The sequence below is a fragment of the Zootoca vivipara genome, chromosome 11, assembly GCF_963506605.1.
Source record: "Zootoca vivipara chromosome 11, rZooViv1.1, whole genome shotgun sequence".
NCBI classification, from domain to species: domain Eukaryota; kingdom Metazoa; phylum Chordata; class Lepidosauria; order Squamata; family Lacertidae; genus Zootoca; species Zootoca vivipara.
Genome location: NC_083286.1, coordinates 35600605 through 35621164, shown reverse-complemented (window position 1 = coordinate 35621164; position 20560 = coordinate 35600605). Strand labels below are relative to the sequence as shown.

Genomic DNA, 20560 nt, shown 5'->3' with positions numbered 1-20560 from the left:
CAGCAGGAAGAGATCTTTGTGTGCATCAGGATGAGCACCCTTGCCACCTCCTGCTGTTTTACCTCCAATACTGCACTTTGTACTTAGCACAGGCCCAACCCTTGCACAGTCTGCACGGCTCCCTTGTCTAGTATCATAATGTCCGAATGTCTAAGGCTGCATCCAGTGTTAGTCTTACTCAGAGTAGACACAGTGTTGTTAAAGTACATGTTTACCTTAGGTTCATTAATTTCAATTGGTCTACTCTGAGTAGAATTTGGTTTGCTGTAACCAGTGGTGTTGTTGTTGTTTTTTAAATGTTTAAGGGTACTCTCATTTTCCTACACATATTGAAATACTGCCCCTCAATGATGCCAAACTTAGATTCACAAAATGTTTAGGGGGTATGCGTAGCCCTGCGTCCCCCCAGGAAAAAAAGCACTGGCTGTAACCCATAGTCTGTATGCACATACATACACAATCTGCAGCCAAGTGTAATTCAAATTCTGAGGCAACTCCCCCACCCTCACACAAAAAACCTATTTGATTCAATAGTGTGTTTACATTAGGCAACTCTGAATGTTTATCACTTCTAATTTGTTTGGTTACACTGAATCATGGAGTATGACCGCTTATAAAGTACACCTAAACTCTGCCTCCTGTGTCTTCTCTATTGGAAAAGCTACAATCTTATCTAGTTTGAGTGAATGTACCAATGCGTTCTTTTCCAAAAGGGTGAAATCACATTCCTGTTTCAGAAGGCTCTTGTCAGACCCCCCCCCCCAAATTATATATACATCCCTCACTGGAACAAACCAGATCTCTGGACAAACATCAGTTCAGATGTTAATGTTAACAGCGGCCAAAAATAAATAAATCCAATTTGAAATATTTTGCATGATGCAGCAACAAAGTGCTATTCTAGGCTGTATCAACAGAAGTATAGTGTCCTGATCAAGGGAACTCTAAAATTCTCTGATTCTTTGATTTTATATAGCGTTTAATATAAGAAACAGCATAAATATTTTAGAGAAAGAATGGCATGGATATTAAAGATGTGAACTGTAAACAAATATTCACATCTTTGGCATGCAACATCTATATTTATGAATACTGTACCACACACTGTAAAATTCTATGCTTGAGACAATTTTTTCAGGCCACTAAAAAGGTTAGTGGCATTACTGCTTGTTGTCTGACTGCTTTGTTCAAGACCAGACTGCTTCTTATAGCACAGGAGATCCCACACCTGCTTTTGACACTTTGAAGAGGCATAATAATAAATTAAGGGATCAATGCAGCAGTTTATGGTACCAATGCAGACCGCTAAGATGTAGGCAAAATACAAGCTTTCAAGGGGTTGATCAGGTGAGATGCGCAAGCTGTGCACTAATAATAGGACATTTGTAGGGCCAAAACAAATAATAAAAGAAGACAAGACAGCTACAGACAGGAGAACGGCACGTCTCCGTTTACTAGGCTCTGCAGCAACATTGGACGAAGAAAGTTTCCTTATAATGCACACATAACAGGTGACAGAGATTAATAACGGTATAAGAAAGAACAAAATAGATAATGCAGAAAAGTAATGCCGAAATATATCCATAATGGCAGAGATATCTACTGCATCATGACAGGTTGTAATATTTAACCGGGATAATCTCTTTGTTTGCTCATTGACAAGCAGAGGTATCACCCCAGCTATAGCCAGAAGCCAGATGAGAAAGCAGACCATCGAGGCCCGTCTTGCTGTGCGCCAGGACAGAGACTGCATTGGGTACACCACGGCCAGGAAACGGTCAATGCTTATCACCATCATCAGCAGGACGGAGCAGTACATGTTGCAGTAGTAGGCAGCAGTGACAAATCGACACATCTCAGGCCCAAACATCCAGTTGTTTCCAGAAAAGTTGTAGGCAATCTTAAAAGGAAGCACACTCACGAAGAGGACATCTGCAGAAGCCAGGTTGAGCATGTACACCACTGCTGGCTTCTTAAGCCCTATTTTGACCACAAACATGATAATTGCCATAATGTTTAAAGGAAGGCTCAAAATAACCACAGCAGTGTGGACTGAAGGAACAAAGCGCGTCAGCCATGGACCAGTCAAGTATTTTTCAGCTTGTTTTGTGGTAACCACTTGCTTTATGGATTGATTGGAGTTGTTCGAAGTATTGTTAGTAATTATTTCCATATTATTATCATTTTCTTCCATCACAGGGAAACTACGAAAAAAAGGCTGGATGCCCAAGGATGAATCTGAAAGATGAAGCAATATATAAATCAAATCTATGAATACCTATATAGCTAATGTTACAAACATCAATGCAACCATGTTAGTTTACTTATGAGAATATGAATTCAGATTAAATTATAGAATTACACATTTGGGGTTTTAAAAATTATTGTTGTAGATGAAATTTACATATTTCCTATTGCTAATGAGAAACTTCAGCTATTCCCCCCCCCCCATCCTGAAAATGTGCAAAGTAACCTTTAGACCATTGTTGTCTACCAGCAATACTGCTGGTATTTGAAACCAAATACACATGACATTAGCCACAATCCACCTGCAACTTGCAGCTTCTCAAGAAGTATTCCTGTTTGATGTGCTTTCCCTCTAGCCAGCTTCCATCAGCTTGAAAATGGAAACAAATATTAAGCTAGGGTGACAGCCACTGTGCATGTACAGATGACAGCACACATGCAGCTGACAGCTTCAGTGAACGCGAGTTCAGTGTGGTGAAATAGTGTGGTAATAGACACCAGGTGAAGACACTCCTGCCCCTTCTCTGGTGTGTGCAGCAATCTAAGAATGTGACTTGAAACTAAGGGAGACAGGGACAAGTCGCTGTGTTTCATGCTGCTAATGTAGGCATAGTCATATTCTGACATTGCCTGTGTACACACGCATACATTTAAAGCACACAACTTCCATCAAAGAATCATAGGAACTGTAGCATCTTAAGGGTGCTTGGATCTCTAACTTGTGAGGAGTGAACTATGGCCAGCTTTTTTGCCCAATCTAACAGAGACAAGTTTATTTTTTAGCGAAGTACAAGATCTTATGCAGTAAAGAAATCCTTGATTTTCTGTGAAGTACATCACCGAAGAATTGATGCTTTTGAATTATGGTGCTGGAGGAGACTCTTGAGAGTCCCATGGACTGCAAGAAGATCAAACCTATCCATTCTGAAGGAAATCAGCCCTGAGTGCTCACTGGAAGGACAGATCCTGAAACTGAGGCTCCAATACTTTGGCCACCTCATGAGAAGAGAAGACTCCCTGGAAAAGACCCTGATGTTGGGAAAGATGGAGGGCACTAGGAGAAGGGGACGACAGAGGACGAGATGGTTGGACAGTGTTCTCGAAGCTACGAACATGAGTTTGACCAAACTGCGGGAGGCAGTGGAAGACAGGAGTGCCTGGCATACTATGGTCCATGGGGTCACAAAGAGTCAGACACGACTAAACGACTAAACAACAACAACAACATCAACATCACCTCCTTGCCGAAATATCAGAGGCAGATTGTGCAAGAAGAGACAGTCTGAGTTCACCCTAAATAGGGTAGGAATTTTAGAGCAAAAAACCCCTACAAAATGCTTTATTCATTGTTCTTCTGATCTTACGTTATACCTTATGCTCTTAAAATGTTGCAGTCACTTAGATATTTTTTTATGTGCTAGTGACTGATAAATATTACCACTGAGAAGTACATTTTTCCCTAGTACAAGGATACTCTCCCTCCTCCTTTACTCTTGCTGCTTCAGCATGGTTTTTCTTCCATAGCACAATCATTTGGAAAGATCAGAGAGAGTGAAATTTTCCTGAAACAATTGCACATTGCGTATGCCTTGCTTTAACTATAAATATTGAACTGTGGAGAAATTGTGTTGGGTTGTACTTACTTTTTGCTCTTGTTGTGCTAAATAAGGTGAAGACCATACTAAACAGAGGAAACAGGATCTTCAGAGAGGGGTCCATTTCTCCTCCAGCGGCGAACCTCATCTTTTGGTTCCACTAGGTCTCTAAGAAGAAACTGAAGGGATCTGCCTGAAAAAAAAAGCTTTCTTTGTTTCCTCCCTGAGATCTAAATCCACTTCTCATCTCCTTGCCTATTTTGGGCTTTAATGTTAGTTTATCCGTAGAAGAAGCTGAGCCAACCCACACTGCCATAACACCACTTCATCCTATAGGGAGCAGAGCGTTCTTGATCTCTTCTTTCTGGCTACTCCCCAAAGCACTCTCAGACAAGTCTTCTGTACTTTTCTAAAAGACTCTTCCTAAAAGCATTCCTGGAAAGCCCATTATGTTGCGTTGATAGATTAAAAGGCATTTGTTGTGGTTTTCAGTTCATCTGTTTCCAGAAAAAAATAAGGGTGAGAATACATTAAAAAGCAAAACTCAGTGGATAAAGTGCTTTACCATTAATCAACATTAGGCCCGAATGAATATTAGATGAAATCCGGGTTGGGAAACCTTCCCCCCCCCCACCCAAGGGCTTTCCGCCCTTTTTCGGAGGGCCACATGGCCAGAGGGGGAGAGGTTAAAAAGTGAGTGGATCAACAATGGTAAATGTTACCTTTGTGCTGTAGGCTAGTTCAACACACACTCACACATTCCTCTGTGGCAAATATTGCCCTGCTCAGGGGAAAATATTAAGATTACCTTTTATGTAGCACACCTTTAGCTTACCCTTCACCATTCCTCAGATGAATATAGGGACATTCTATCCACATGTCAGGGAATCTGATCCCTCCCTCTCACGGCAGACTGCAAGCAATAGATATACAATAAGTTCATACCAATGCATATTAGTCAATGTTCACAGAGAGACTCAGAAATGTTGCCTCTTGGGTTAATGGCATTACTCCGAGTAATCTCCTCCCCCCTTCCCTTCTCAGTCATCAACAGCACACACCCCTTACAGTGGCTGCTTAGGGCCAATTGCCTCTTAGCTCTCCGCTCTCCTACTTTCATTGCTCGTCGGGTCCTGGGAGAAGGGGGGTCTAGAATGCTCTCTAGTGATAACATGTCAGCCAGCTGTTCCTGCTCTGCTTCTCCCATTATTTTCCAGCTTTCCCCCTCTTCTATCTCTGATCTGTGACCCTCTGCAAACCACTGTTGTAAATCTATACTGTCCTCCTCTTCTCGGGAAGGTTCACCATTCCTCCTCCGATGTCCAGTCCCTGACACCACATCAGTATCACTGCTTGAGCATTTCCTATTGGTGAAGTACAAAATTTATGAAAAGAAACACGCAAATCTGCAGTATTTTAAGCACAGAAATCTTTGAATTTATGTATTGCGTTTAGGGAGGCCTGTGGGGAAAAGAAAACCCCAAATCAATAAATACAACTATGTCTGTGTGTTGGGACTATGTGATGTCATCATGCATTTATGAGCATTTTGGAAGCATGATAACTTTGAACAACCACTATTATTGCAATTGTGCAGGTGTATGATATCGTGTCTCCCAATGAACTGATGCAGGCAGGCAGGCAGGCAGGCAGGCAGGCAGACACACACACACACACACACACACACACACACACACTCTTGATGGCTGGGGGAACAGACCGGGCAAAGATGGTGCAAAGCAGCTCCTCCCTGCTTAGTCCTCTGTAGGTCTGCTCCCCCAATGTTCATCCTACTCAGAGTAGACCCATTGAAGTTAATGGACAAGTCTAAGTTGGGTCCATTAATTTCAATGGATCTACGCTGAGCAGAATTTTGTTGGATAAAACCTATAGTTGCACACAAACACACACACACACACACACATGTTGCCAAGCGTAATTCAGATTCTTAGACAACAAAAACTGGATTCAGCGGTCTGCTTACATTAGGCAACTCTGAATGTTTATTACTGCTAAGTTGTTTGGCTACATTTAATCAGGTAGACAGTGAGAGATTTCACCTTCTTGGGCTCCTTGATCACTGCAGATGGTGACAGCAGTCACGAAATTAAAAGACGCCTGCTTCTTGGAAGAAAAGCAATGACAAACCTAGACAGCATCTTAAAAAGCAGAGACATCACCTTGCCGACAAAGGTCCGTATAGTTAAAGCTATGGTTTTCCCAGTAGTGATGTATGGAAGTGAGAGCTGGACCATAAAGAAGGCTGATCGCCGAAGAATTGATGCTTTTGAATTGTGGTGCTGGAGGAGACTCTTGAGAGTCCCATGGACTGCAAGAAGATCAAACCTATCCATTCTTAAGGAAATCAGCCCTGAGTGCTCCCTGGAAGGACAGATCGTGAAGCTGAGGCTCCAATACTTTGGCCACCTCATGAGAAGAGAAGAATCCTTGGAAAAGACCCTGATGTTGGGAAAGATTGAGGGCACTAGGAGAAGGGGACGTCAGAGGACAAGATGGTTGGACAGTGTTCTCGAAGCTACGAACATGAGTTTGACCAAACTGCGGGAGGCAGTGCAAGACAGGAGTGCCTGGCGTGCTATGGTCCATGGGATCACAAAGAGTCGGACACGACTAAACGACTAAACAACAGCAATCAGGGAGACTGACAAAAAGCTATGCAATACAGTACACCAAAGCTCCGTCTTCTCTATTGGAAAAGCTACCATCACTGCCATCTCATCTAGTTTGGTCCCTCTGAATGTACCAACACGTTCTTTGCAAACAGAATGAAATCATATTCCTGTTTCAAAAGGTTCTTGCCAGAATCCTCCCATTCCCAGATTACTGGGGGCAGTTGTTGCAGCCTGGGGCAGTTGCAAGGAGGAAGCAGAAGCACCAGGAATATTCTGCGTTGGGTCAGGCTCTTTGGAGCTGGGTGAGACATGGAGCTGCGGTGAAGGGCTGGGAGCTGTGGGTGAGGGGAGGGACTTCCAGAGCAGACAAGATAGAAGGTTCTGGGAGTCTGGTCCTCTCTGGAAGTATTTAAGGGGACCCCCTCCCCCGCTGCTGCTCCTCACTGCAGTTCAGAGCCGATCTCCCCACCCAGACATCCTTTTAATAATTTCTGTTGATTTGTTTCCACTACACTTTTAAATTGTCACAACTGTTGTCATGTAAGAGCAGTGCTGTTCTTCTGGAAAAAGAGGTGCCAGAACTCACCATGAACACCTCTGTTGTTCTCTTATAATAGCAATGGTGCCTACCTGAGAGGTGCCAGAACTGAGTTCCTGTGAATTCCTGCTTTTAAAAATGCCCTGGATAAGGGAGGGGTAGAGGAGGGGGCACCTTGTCGCAGCTCGTAGGGGGTCCCCTTGAGGGATCTTGGAGGCAGCAATTTCTGTCCAGAAGTCCAGCTTGTGGGCTGACAGGCCATGGCACCCCCTGCCGGTGGCCAGAGGAAGCTCATTAGATAGCGGTTCATGCCAGGATGAGTAACCGTGATGGTCAAAAAATAAGCTTATCAAGCGGCAAATGGGCTATGTGATCCCATGGATGTGATCCATGCCTGATACCTTCATCAAACCTGTTGCTCTGTAATCAATAAACTGTAGCCTAATTCTATCCAACTCAGACTGGTTTTCCCTTATCCATCTTGCACTACATCCAAGCACGGGTCCAGAGACAGCCCAGCCTCCCCCAACACAGATGTTATGGAAAAAGAGACCTTAGTGCCATCAGCATATTGATGCCCCCTTGCCCGCAAACTCATAATTACTGCATATACAGTAGATGTAAAATGGCAACAGTTCACATTTGTTAATGTTATGAAAAGATAATGAGAAAATAACTGGACAACAAAATATAATATTTATTTCTATACAATCACCATTGGAGCAAAACATGTCTCTAGGCAGACGTTATTTTAACAGCAGCTGCAGAAAAACCATGGTCTGATATCTTTTTCTTGGAATATAAGAAAAAAGCATAAATATTCTAGAGCAAGAATGCGTGGACGTTAAAGACAGAGGCTGTAAAATAGGTGGCATGCAACACTAGGTTTACAAATGAGTATTACTGCACATACTGCAAACATATTTAATGTAAGATGCTATGCTTGGGACAAATTATGCATGCTTTGGCATGCAACACCTATATTTATGAATACTGTACCACACACTGTAAAATTCTATGCTTGAGACAAATTTTTCAGGCCACTAAAATGATTTGTGGCATTACTGCTTGTTGTCTGACTGCTTTGTTCGAGACCAGACTGCTTTTTATAGCACAGGAGATCCCACACCTGCTTTTGACACTTTGAAGAGGCATAATAATAAATTAAGGGATCAATGCAGCAGTTTATGGTACCAATGCAGACCGCTAAGATGTAGGAAAAATACAGACTTTCAAGGGGTTGATCAGGTAAGAAGTACAAGCTGTGCACTAGTAATAGGACATTTGTAGGACCAAAACAAATAATAAAAGAAGACAAGACAGCTACAGACAGGAGAACGGCACGTCTCCTTTTACTAGGCTCTGCAGCAACATTGGACGAAGAAAGTTTCCTTATAATGCACACATAACAGGTGGTGGAGATTAATAACGGTATAAAAAAGAACAAAATAGATAATGCAGAAAAGTAATGCCGAAATATATCCATAAAAGCAGAGATATCTACTGCATCACGACAGGTTGTAATATTTAACCGGGATAATCTCTTTGTTTGCTCATTGACAAGCAGAGGTATCACCCCAGCTATAGCCAGAAGCCAGATGAGAAAGCAGACCATCGAGGCCCGTCTTGCTGTGCGCCAGGACAGGGACTGGATTGGGTACACCACGGCCAGGAAACGGTCAATGCTTATCACCATCATCAGCAGGACGGAGCAGTACATGTTGCAGTAGAAGGCAGCAGTGACAAATCGACACATCTCAGGCCCAAACATCCAGTTGTTTCCAGAAAAGTTGTAGGCGATTTTAAAAGGAAGCACACTCACAAAGAGGACATCTGCAGAAGCCAGGTTGAGCATGTACACCACTGCTGGCTTCTTAAGCCTTAATTTGACCACAAACATGAGAATTGCCATAATGTTTAAAGGAAGGCTCAAAATAACCACAGCAGTGTGGACTGAAGGAACAAAGCGTGTCAGCCATGGACAAGTCAAGTATTTTTCACCATCTTCTGTGATAAATGCACGCTTTGTGGATTGATTGGAGTTGTTTTCCTCATGAGTATAATATATAGGGAAACCAGCAGCAATAAGGGGAAATGTGGAATCTGCAATATGTAGATCAGATATATAAATGGCCATATTAACAATGTTACAGAAGTCAATACAACAACTTTGGTTTACTCATGAGAATATTAATTCAAATGAAGTTATAGATTTGGCTATACTTAATAGGGTACAGTGGTACCTTGGGTTACAAACACTTCGGCTTACAGACTCCGCTAACCCAGATGTAGTACCTCGGGTTAAGAACTTTGCCCCAGGATGAGAATAGAAATCGTGCGGCAGCAGCAGTGGGAAGCCCCATTATCTAAAGTGGTACCTCAGGTTAAGAATGGTTTCAGGTAGAAATAAAAAAAGGGAGAACATACAAATTAGGACTCTTTGCAGATGACTTAATGGTCACAACACCAGACCCCTTAAACACAGCAACCTCCCTAATCAGAGAACTCAACACATTTGCAACAGTGTCAGGCCTACAAGTAAACTTTACAAAATCAGAAGCCATGTGCTTCAACACCTCTCCTCACACCCAGAAAGAACCCACTAATATCACCAAGATAAAACTCTGTCACACCAAGTTCAGATACCTAGGGTTACAAATAACCAAAAACCTCAACAAATTATACCCTATGGCGACAAATAAACAAAGACCTAAAGAGATGGAACAATATGAATTTCACTCTCTCAGACAAAATGGCCATGATCAAAACGACCACCCTCCCAAAACTAACCTACCTATTCCAAACCCTCCCAATCTGGATTCTCCCAACCCAACTTCGCAGATGGCAGAGAAAACTACACTCTTTCATCTTCTCACATAAAAAACCAAGAATAAGCACCAAATATCTGCATAGCCCCACCTCACAAGGAGGATGGGGAATCCCCAACATAGAAATGTATTACAGAGCCAATCAAATACGACATATAATCCCATACATACTGGAAGATGAGACAAAACAATGGATAAACCTACAGAGGGACTCAATTGAAAATATCTGCACCACAGCATACCCATTCCTCCCAAACAAAAGAAAATCCCCACAACACTTAATAGGTACACACAAACCATGTTCAAAGCATGGAAAACAGAAATGGGCAAACTATCCCCAACCCCATCCCCACTAACCCCCCTGGCTTACCACCCATTATTCCACCATGCAGCACAAAACCTCCAGATAAAAACCTGGCAAGCCAAAGGCTTATATCGCCTAATAGACCTTTATAAAAATAACAAAGCTTTGTCAACACAAGAAATACTGGATAAACTAGAAGACACCCAAATACCTTGGTTAGCACAACACCAACTACACGCCCTCCTAAGCAACCCAGCGGTAAAATCAGCAGCAACTAGGCCTCTGACAACCTTTGAAAACCTCCTAACGACAAAGGGACACGGCAAAGGGATGGTATCTGCAATATATAAAATACTACTCCAAAATTCCACAAATCCCCTAGACACAGTCAAAAGACAATGGGAAGATGACATACGCTACGAGATTAGCCCCACTCAGTGGACCAAAATGTGGTCTAAACCCCCCTTTAAATCTATATCAACAAAAAGGAAAGAACTCACTCTGAAACTCACCTACAGGTGGTACCTAACACCAAGAAAACTAGTGCTAATACGCCCAGGAACCTCACCAAAATGCTGGAGAGGGTGCACCTCAACAGGCACATATTTCCACATGTGGTGGGAGTGCTCCAAAATCCAACTATTCTGGACAACAACCATACGAGATATATGTAAAATAACCAAACAAGTATTAGAAATCACCCCAGAACTGGCCTTGCTAAACATCTTCCAAGACAATAAGGCCCACCTACATCACAAAGAACTCATAACCCACTTACTCTCAGCAACCAGAAACACCATAACCAGACACTGGAGAGACCTGTCAGGAGTAAACATGGACCAATGGTACCAAATAGTAAGGGAAACAGCCTTACTAGAAAAATTAACCAATTAGCTGAAACTGACACGGGGACAAATAGAAGAAGACGGCTTCACCCCAGTATGGTTCCCCTTTATCACATACACAGCCCAACAAGACAACAACAAAAATCCACCAACAGCATACGAATCAATATGGCTAACCTGACCCAAAACACCTACCCACCCCACTCACACACGAAACAAAGACCACCACAGCCAACCCCAAATGAACAACCATATCCTAGGCCAACCCCAACATCTCTCACCACCAAAGGAACGCAAGCGAACAGCAGAGAACCTACACAAGTGACACTGACAAAAAAACCCATACATATTAAGCAAAATAGAAACATCATCACCCAACCCCACCTCCACCCACCCTCCCCCATCTACCTCTTTCCCCCTTTTCTTCCCAATGTCACAACAAATGAAACTGATTTGTAAAGATGTTACAAGAGACGTTGCACATATTTTTGCAACTCAATGAAATATTTAATAATAATAATAATAATAGAATGGTTTCAGGTTAAGAATGGACCTCTGGAACGAATAAAGTTTGTAACCAGAGGTACCACTGTATTTTAAAAATTACTGTACTGATGTTGACAAAAATTCCATTGCTATCCCTTCTCCCTGGCTTTCCCTATTCCAAATGATAAACTTCAGTGTATGGATTTACATGAAAATGTGAGATAATAACCTTTAAACAAAGGTTGAGGAACCTTTGGCCATCCAGATACTGCTGTAATCTGGAGGATAGGGGATCACCCTTTAATGCTTTACAGCCGAACAGCATATGGAGGGCCATGCATCCCCTGACTTAGACTTCTGACTAGGCTTTTCCTGCTCTTAGGCTGTGTACACATTGCTGTTTATTCCTGCTCCAGTGTGCTTTCACCATCAGTGTTTGAAGCCAGGTACACAGGATGTTAGCTACAATCCATCTGTGTCCCATTGCTTCATGAGAAATACTCTCATTCAATGTGCATTCCCTCAAACCAGATTCCATTCAAATTGAAAACAGAAGCCCCGATTAAGCTAAGGTACGAACTGGAATTCAGTTCAGTGAAACCAATCATTATATTTTATGATTTATTTCACTTGGAAACTTTTTATGTGCAAGTGTCTGATAAACTGAATATTAAAAATATTTGGATATAACCACTGCAAAGCAGATTTCTCCCCATGTTACAGTGATATTCTCCCTCCTCTTTTAAAACCCTTCAACTTGGTTCTTCCTCCATATCACAATCATTTGGAAAAGTAAGAGAAAGTGAATGTTCCCTGAAACAATTGCACAATATAAACACATTGCTTTAAATATTAAATTGTGGAGAAAGGATGTTGGGTTGTACTCACTGTTTGCACTTGCCGTGCTAAATACGGTGGAGACTATACTGAACAGAGAAAAGAAGATCTTGAGGAAAGCGCCTATTTCTCCCTCAGAGGTGCACCTCATCTTTGGTTCTGCCTAGACGAAATTGCAAGGATTTCCCTGAAAATCAGCTTATTTTGCCTCAGAATACAGAAACTTCACTGAGATCTAAATCTAGCTGCCATCTCCATGTCCAGTTTGGGCTTGAATGTTACCATACATCAACAGAAGTGAGAGTCAACCCCATTTGTCATCACATCGCTTCATTCTAGAAGCAGCAGAGGTTTTTAAACCTCTCTCTTCAGCCCAATTCCCAAAGCGCTATTTGAAAACTCTCAGGCAACTCTTCTGTTCCCTTTACTTTTCTAAAAGATGCTTCCTAAAAGCAAATAATTTCTGGGAATCCCATTATGAGGCAAGTAATTGATATAGAAGCAATTGTTGTGGTTTTCCATTTATCCATTTTCAGCAAAGAAAGAAGATTTAGGACTCCTAAATAACATTAACAGATAATTTTTCATTTTCTTATATATTTTCTCAGTGGATAAAGTGCTTTACTATTAATCCATTTTAGACCTGAATGAATGTTAGCCATGGGCGTAGCCAGGATTTTTGCTGGTGGGGGGAAAGGAGGTTTGTTAGAACCATGCTATCTGTGACACAATGGGTCAGTTAGTTAAGTATCTTTATTTATTTACTTGAGCTGTCCCCCCTCTGGCTATGCCCATGGTGTTAGCTGAAACCAGGGATAGGGGACCCTTTTCAAGCCACAGGTCACACACACTCTTTTTCTCTGGTGTAGTGGTGGATGCGGCCAGAGGCTACATAGTGGGCTATAGTAGTTGATGTTCTTTCAGAAAGAGGAAAGTAGACATAGCCCACTCCTTCACATTTGTGGAGAAGTGACATTTGGAGGTGACATTTGTTGGGAATTGCAGTCAAATATAACTAGCAAGCATGGAGTTTGTTAATGCATGAAGGGGTTAAGACTACAGAAACCCATTCCTAGACTCAGGTTATGCCCCTCACCCGGGAGGAAGTTAAGCTTCCTCCTTATTTGTTCTCTTTCACCATGTGAACTCACTGCAATAGGATCGCTTGCTACAAGCTCAGACCATATGCTTAGATGTCATGAACACTCCAGCCCAAAGCCAAGAAGTACGGCCTTGAGATAGAAGGCAGGCAGGCAGAAGAACAGAGAGACTTGCAGACTTCTCAGACAGCTGGAACCAGTGGACTGACAACTCTCCCCCCCCCTCTGAAGCTGGCAGGAATGCAGCTTATCAACTCAGGGGAGGGGAGGCGGGCTGGAGGGAAGCCAGCTTTCTCAGGAATCACAGTCACTCATGGCACAAGGGAGGGAGAGCAGTTTCTCATTGGAACGGGAGGTAGCTGATCCCATCAGTCCCAGGCAGCTCCTGACATTAGAGCTATTTCACTATATTTTGTATCCCAAGATTTCTACCTGTGTTTTTCTTGCTGTTGCGTGGAAAAACACATGAATCTGACCTCTGGAGTTTTGTAAGTAAAGCATTTAAAGTTACTAAATGGTGTTTAGTAATTGAGAGAAGAGTAGAAATAGGAAGGCTGATGTTCTTCTTCTACTAAGAAGCAGTTATAAAACCGCTTCTTAAAAAACATCTTTAGACTTGGCCAGTCTCAAAACTTCCATTCTTGGGGAAGGTGATTGAGTGGGTGGTTGCTGAACAACTCCAGGCACGCCTGGAAAATGCGGACCATTTGGATCCCTTCCAGTTGAGATTCAGGCCTCATCATGGGACTGAAACTGTCTTGGTCGCACTGGTCGATGATCTCCGGCGCGCTAGGGACAAAGGTGAGAGCTGTTCCCTAGTTCTGGTGGATCTCTCAGCAGCCTTTGATACCATTGACCATAACATCTTTCTGGACCGTCTAGAGGAGCTGGGAGTACTGTTATACAGTGGTTTTGCTCCTTCCTCCTGGGCCATGTTCAGAAAGTGGTGTTGGGGGATGAGTGTTCAGACCCCTGGGCTTTCACTTGTGGGGTGCCTCAGGGTTCTGCCCTTTCTCATATTCAATCCCCCCCCAACAAAAAATAGCTTCTAATGGGGAGAACCACTATGGTGTTTTCTGCTCTAACAAATTCTTATATTTCTCCCATACCACATGTAGTGACTTTCTTACTAGATGGTTCAGGAATCCTCTTTTTCATACCATAGATATGCATGCCAACCAAATCTGTCATTGTGACCCTCCAAATCTAAAATATTTGTATTTTGTAATGTTGTCCATTGTCAACTCTGTAATATTTTGTAGACTGTTTTTGATGATGCTCTGTCATATTTTTCACCAGCATTTTCATTTCACTCTTATTCAGCTGAAATCCTGCTACTTGACCAAATTCATAAATCTTCTCCAATTCCCTCGGTAAACTTACCATCGGGTCTTCTACTGTTCAAACCAGGTGCCTTACTAATAATACTCCCGTTTCTCTCAATATGTCATTTTCAGAGAGGAATAATGTCTTGCCCCCATTTCATAAGAATAGTTATTCAACGCCATAGGCAGTGATTAAGTGAGAAGTATTTTGTCAGGTATGCTGGCAGGAAAGGGAGTTTCCCCCTCTCTCCAGTAGCTTCTGATGAGAAATAACGAGCCTTTGGCAGGTTTGTAGTCCATTTTATTTACAACAACATACAACAAGCATCAAACCGTCCCCCTTCACGGATGGCAGTTGCTCACCCTAAGATCCTTTCCCCTTCTGCAGCAAGAAGCACGCCACCGGCCACCTGTCCCTCCCCTGTGCTTCCGTCGTTCCTGGACCCTTTCAGTCCATCGAGTTTTAGGGGAGGGAGGGACTTCCCCAGCACTCTCTATGGAAGAACGTCCTAAAGGCTCCCTCCCTACTGGTTGCCTAGCTACTATCTCAGAACTGTGCAGCTCTTTCCCCGACTGAGCAGCTTCTGAATCTGCTGGTCTCTCTGATTCTGGGAACGTGTAAAGGGGGGGGGGCGGCAATCCTCCCCTTCCTCCTTTGTCAGAGGGTGCTCTGTCTGTGCCTGCATCCCTTCAGCCTCAGAGTCAGACTTGTCTGTGGCATCCAATGCAGATCAGCCCCAGACATGTTTAAATGCTCTAGGTACTATCCTATAGAAATAAATACATGGACATCAAAGGCAGCTGTGAACCAGTATCCACCTCTGTGACATGCAAAAGCCATTTTTATGAATGAGTACATTACATCAGATATAACTGTGTGGTTGCAAACCACCTTGTGATTTCTACAAAAGGCAATTAATAATTTTAATAAGATCAAATGCTATGCTCTGGACAAGGGGTCCTCAAACTTTTTAAACAGGGGGCCGGTTCACTGTCCCTCAAACACTGTGGGGGGGCAGACTATACCGGTAGTTTTTTAAAAAATGCATATTTACGCGGACGTCGCTGCCCTGTTTTTAACTCAAGAGTACACCTGTTGACACGAGTGGCCATGCCTAACCTGGGTCCATTCATTCCAGCAGGCCTGCCCTCTGCGTAAAAGTTAAGTTGACATCACATCCCACCAGACCGCAACAACTCTGGGTAAGTGCGCACCATGCAACGGTCACAACAATATTGTGGCAAGGTCTCTGTGTGTGTGTGTAATCTCTGGCCCTGTGCAAGCGCCACACAAATCTTCTTGCAATGATAATCCCCTCTGCTTTACACACTCTGCTTCGCCGCGGGGCCCAAGCCTGGTTACCTGCAATGGCAGTGGTGCCTCTTTCTTCCTCATATCCCACACACCCAGAAAGGGGCCGCAGCTGCCACAGCATCGGGGAGGAGGAGAAGCAGCAGCAGCAATGGCAGAGGAGGAGGAAGAGGCATCAGAGGAGAGGCCGAGGGGAAGCCAGGGGCTCTTGCCAAGCGCACACCGTCACCATGGGTGCTGGGGCCGCAGCGCTGCCTCTGCTCTGCTCTGGTGCCTCCCCTGTGTGCAAATCCAAACATCGTGGCTTCAGATTGACTGCAGGAGCTTCCTGCAGGCAATCTGAAGCCACACCAGCGCCACTGCCCACCCAGAAGCTGTGCCAGTGTCATGGAAGTCAATCCCTGCATGGCGAGGCTTCCGCAGTGCGCGGGGACTGACTGAGCGGGCGGCAGGGTCCGTGGGCCGGATTTGCAAGCCTGGTGGGAGCCACATCCAGCCCCTGGGCTGTAGTTTGCCGACCCCTGCTCTGGGCAAATGATTAAAAGCTATATTCATGAGGTTTCTATATTACTGCTTGTAAACCGAATGCTCCTTTCCAGATCAGAATGCTTTCTATTGCACAGGAGGCGCCAGACCTGCCTTTGATACTCTGAAGAGGCATAATAATAAATCAAGGGGTCAATGCAACAGCTTATGGTAGTGATACAAGTGGCAAGCATGCATGCAAACAAGAGATTCGCAACCTGCTGTTCAGGCAAAAGGCTGAAGACTTGCAGCATAAACACGACATTTGTTGGACCAAAACAAATAATAAAAGAGGACAAGACAGCTACACACAGGAGAATGGCACGCTTCTTTTTACCTGGCTTTGTAGCAACATGGGGTGAAGAAAGCCTCTTTATAATGCACACATAACCGGTACCAGAAATTAGTAATGGTATATAAAAGAACAAAATAGACACTGCAGAAAAGTAACGATAAAATGTCTTCATTGTAGAGAAAGCTAGTGAGTCCAGACAGGTGGTAATGTTTAAGCGAGGGAATCTTTCTGTTTGCTCATTGAGAAGCAGAGGAATCACTCCAGCTATGGCTATAATCCAGATGGCAAAGCAGATCAAAGTGGTCCGTCTTGGTGTGCGCCATGACAGAGACTGCATTGGGTACACCACGACCAGGAAACGGTCAATGCTTATCGCCACCATCAGCAGGATGGAGCAGTACATGTTGCAGTGAAAGGCAGATGTGGCCAAACGACACATTTCTGGTCCAAATGTCCAGTTGTTTCCAGAAAAGTGGTAGATGATCTTAAAAGGAAGCACACAAACGAAGAGGACATCGGCAAAAGCCAGGTTGAGCATGTACACTGTAGCTGACTTTTTAAGCCTTAATTTGACCACAAACACAAGGATTGCAATAATGTTTAAAGGAAGACTGAACATAACAACAATAATGTGGACTGAAGGAACAAACCGAGTTACCCATGGACTAGTTATGAATGTTTCAATGTCCTCTGAGAGGTGAATGGACTCTGTGTGTTGATTGTGGATGTCCAACTCATTCTCATGTGTAGAAGGGCTGATGAAAATTGGCAAGAGGCTCCTAGCCGCATCTAAGGATGAATTTGAAAGGAGAAGCAATGTATAATTAATTATGTCAACACCAGCATAACATTCAGTATTACTCTCTTCATCAGAATACAAGTTTAGACTACTAAATTACAGATTTGTATTTTCCAATCTGGATTATTAGGAATGTTGTTGTTAATTTTGTTGTTGATTTGTGATCCCTGCCCTCTCACTGTAAGATCCCAGGAGGGGTCTGTGCTAATACAATTAATGTTGAAACCCCTTCCTTACTTTTTTATTTTATGCTGAAACACTCTATTACTTTGGAGGTCTCTCTACTACAAATCAGTTATTTCCTTCTCAGTATGTCCCTTTTCTGATCCTATTCTATAACAGAACAGAAGAGAGTGTGCTGCAAATACTGGTGTCCTATACGTTAAAAGCTATCAAGAGTCAAGAGAGCACAGGTCAGTTGAAAGCACTCCCAAGGAGTTGCTAGAAAGCTTATGCCTCTTTAAAGAAGGTACATTTTGCATTAGTGCAGGCATAGGCAAACTCGGCCCTCCAGATGTTTTGGGGACTACAACTCCCATCATTCCTAGCTAACAGGACCAGTGGTCAGGGATGATGGGAGTTGTAGTCCCAAAACATCTGGAGGACAGAGTTTGCCTATGCCTGCATTAGTGGCTTAAAGAATGTCAAATGAGCATAAAAACGATAAAACAATACAAATTTCACTGCACAACAAAATCACACAAATTTCAGAGACGGGACATACAAAAACAAAAAATGATTTAGATGCACTCTAACTGATTTGGGGATGGAATGGAATTCCTTTTAAATCAAAACCTAAATATCTAATTTAATTCACATATATTTGGAAAAAAATCCCGAAGCTTGTCTTCCTAATAGAAGAATAAGCACAATGGGTGCTATCCAGGGCTTTTTTTTTCAGCTGGAACTCACCGGACATCAGTTGCGGCACCTCTCAGGTGGATGCCATTGCCATTAGAAGAAAACAAGGGGATGTTCATGGGGAGTCCCGGCACCTCTTTTTCTAGAAAAATAGCACTACCATCCAACAAGAACATAAGAAGGGTCTGCTAGATCAGGAATGGCCATCTAGCCTAGCACCCTGTTCTTACAGTGGCCACCCAGAAGTGTGTGGGAAACTCATAAGCAAGATTCAAGAACAAAGCACTCTCCCCTCCTATTGTTTTCAGCAACTGGGTTTAGAAGCATTTCTGCCTCTATCTGTGGAGGCAGAGCAAAGCCATCATGGCTGGTAACAACATCTCCCTGCTTTGCTTTGCTGCTACTTCCCCCACCTTGAAGAGAAGGGAGAAATGCTGGACCACCTCTGGAGGAAGTTTCACCCACCCACTGCGGATTTGCAGCAGCTGGCCTGATAGCAAACTTCTAGGTGCGGTGGGGAGATTAAAGGGGGAACCATTGGTTTGATGTGAATGGTTTTTGGACTAGGGAGAGTGTTGAGGTTTGATTTATCTGCTCATTAGTGGATGGGAGTATTGCTTTGCTTATTGTTTGAGTACTGCTAATGTTGTTTGCTGCTGTTTATGTGGCTATTGTATTGTTATTCTATAACCTGTATATTATATGAAAGATTACTGTATTACCGGTATATGATTCCCCTCTCTTTCCTCATCCTGTGGTAGTATGGATGTGCACATATTTTGCTTTAATGTAAGCTGCTTGAAGACCTTCGAGTGATAAGTGACTAATTAAAAAATGGTAAAGGTAAAGGATCCCTGGATGGTTAAGTCCAGTCAAAGGCGACTATGGGATTGTGGTGCTCATCTTGCTTTCAGGCGTTTGTCCACAGACTAAACCACTTCTGGCGCAATGGAAAACCTTGATGGAAGCCAGAGCACATGGAAGCACTGTTTACCTTCCCGCTGCAGCGGTACCTATTTATCTACTTGCACTGGTATGCTTTTGAACTGCTAGGTTGTCAGAAGCTGGGACAGAGCAATTGGAGCTCACCCCATCACGCAGATTGGAACTGCCGACCTTCTGATTGGCAAGCCCAAGAGGTTCAGTGGTTTAGACCACAACTCTCCTCCATGAATTTGTCTTATCTTCTTTTAAAACCACCTAGTTTGGTGGCCAGTACTGCCTCCTGTGGAAGTGAGTTCCCTAGTTTAACTATGCGCTGTGGAAAGAAGGATTTTCTTTTGCCTGCCCTGAATCTTCCAACGTGCAACTTCATTGGATGCCCATGAGTTCTAGAGTAAAGATGACAAAAGACTTTCCTCTATTCACTTTCTCCATGCCGGGAATAATTTTTTAATGAAATTCTATCATGTCACCTCTCATGTGCCTTTTCAAACTGAAAGGTCCCAAAATGCTCCATTCTTTCTTCATAGGGGATTTGCTCCATCCCCTGGATCATTTTGATTGCCCTTTTCTGAACCCTTTTCAATGGTAATGGTGTCTGCATGTTGGCAGAATGGACTTCCACTCATGGAACGGGCCTTACCCTTCCTGTCACACAAAATTGGGCATCACACAATACTTAAGGCAAGATGGAATGCCATCCAAGTAGAAAGGGGCATCATAAATAAGTAGACTGCCCCCCCTTTCTGCTTGCCTTGTACAAATTAAAGCATGTTAAATCATTCACAAACCAAGGTAAGGGTACTTACTGTTTGCTCTTACTGTGCTATGTAAGGTGCAGAGTATATTAAGCAGAGAAAAGATCTTCAGAGTTCGGCCCATTATTCCTCCAGAGTCACACCTCAGCTTTTCCTGCCAGGTTTCTAAAAAAGGCTGCAAGGATTTATCTGAAAGGTATGTTCTCCTGACCTATCAAGTTCTCTGACATCAAATTCCACTCTTCATCTTTTCATCCAGTTTGGGCTTGAATGTTAACTTAAAGCAATTGGAGACCCAGAGCTAACCCCCTACTGTCAGAAAAGCAACCT

The 20560-nt window shown here is 43.2% G+C and overlaps 3 protein-coding genes across 3 annotated transcripts; all 3 read right to left on the bottom strand.

Moving 5' to 3' along the window:
* Positions 1 to 1106: 1106 nt before the first annotated feature.
* Positions 1107 to 4375, bottom strand: LOC118076877 (proteinase-activated receptor 1-like). Its single transcript, XM_035100033.2, has 2 exons — positions 3891 to 4375; positions 1107 to 2238 (listed from the first exon to the last, which is right to left on the bottom strand). The coding sequence occupies exons 1-2, from the start codon at positions 3988 to 3990 to the stop codon at positions 1115 to 1117; spliced, it is 1224 nt and encodes a 407-aa protein (XP_034955924.1). The 5' UTR covers positions 3991 to 4375; the 3' UTR covers positions 1107 to 1114.
* A 3503-nt stretch (positions 4376 to 7878) lies between these two features.
* Positions 7879 to 11357, bottom strand: LOC118076993 (proteinase-activated receptor 1-like). The gene has a single exon (XM_060280239.1). The coding sequence runs from the start codon at positions 9148 to 9150 to the stop codon at positions 8029 to 8031; it is 1122 nt and encodes a 373-aa protein (XP_060136222.1). The 5' UTR covers positions 9151 to 11357; the 3' UTR covers positions 7879 to 8028.
* A 4733-nt stretch (positions 11358 to 16090) lies between these two features.
* On the bottom strand, positions 16091 to 18649 carry LOC118076879 (proteinase-activated receptor 1-like). Its single transcript, XM_035100035.2, has 2 exons — positions 18582 to 18649; positions 16091 to 17760 (listed from the first exon to the last, which is right to left on the bottom strand). The coding sequence occupies exons 1-2, from the start codon at positions 18647 to 18649 to the stop codon at positions 16602 to 16604; spliced, it is 1227 nt and encodes a 408-aa protein (XP_034955926.2). The 3' UTR covers positions 16091 to 16601.
* Positions 18650 to 20560: the final 1911 nt, after the last annotated feature.

What these genes read in the sequence shown, in the direction of transcription:
- LOC118076879 (XM_035100035.2), bottom strand. Translation starts at nt 18,649, where the DNA reads ATGAACATCCCCTTGTTTTCTTCTAATGGCAATGGCATCCACCTGAGA. An exon ending in GGTGCCGCAACTGATGTCCG is followed by an intron (nt 17,761 to 18,581) that starts GTGAGTTCCAGC and finishes TCTGTAATTTAG; the next exon opens with TAGTCTAAACTTGTATTCTG.
- LOC118076877 (XM_035100033.2), bottom strand. Translation starts at nt 3,990, where the DNA reads ATGAGGTTCGCCGCTGGAGGAGAAATGGACCCCTCTCTGAAGATCCTG. An exon ending in TAGCACAACAAGAGCAAAAA is followed by an intron (nt 2,239 to 3,890) that starts GTAAGTACAACC and finishes TTCATCTTTCAG; the next exon opens with ATTCATCCTTGGGCATCCAG.
- LOC118076993 (XM_060280239.1), bottom strand. Translation starts at nt 9,150, where the DNA reads ATGGCCATTTATATATCTGATCTACATATTGCAGATTCCACATTTCCC.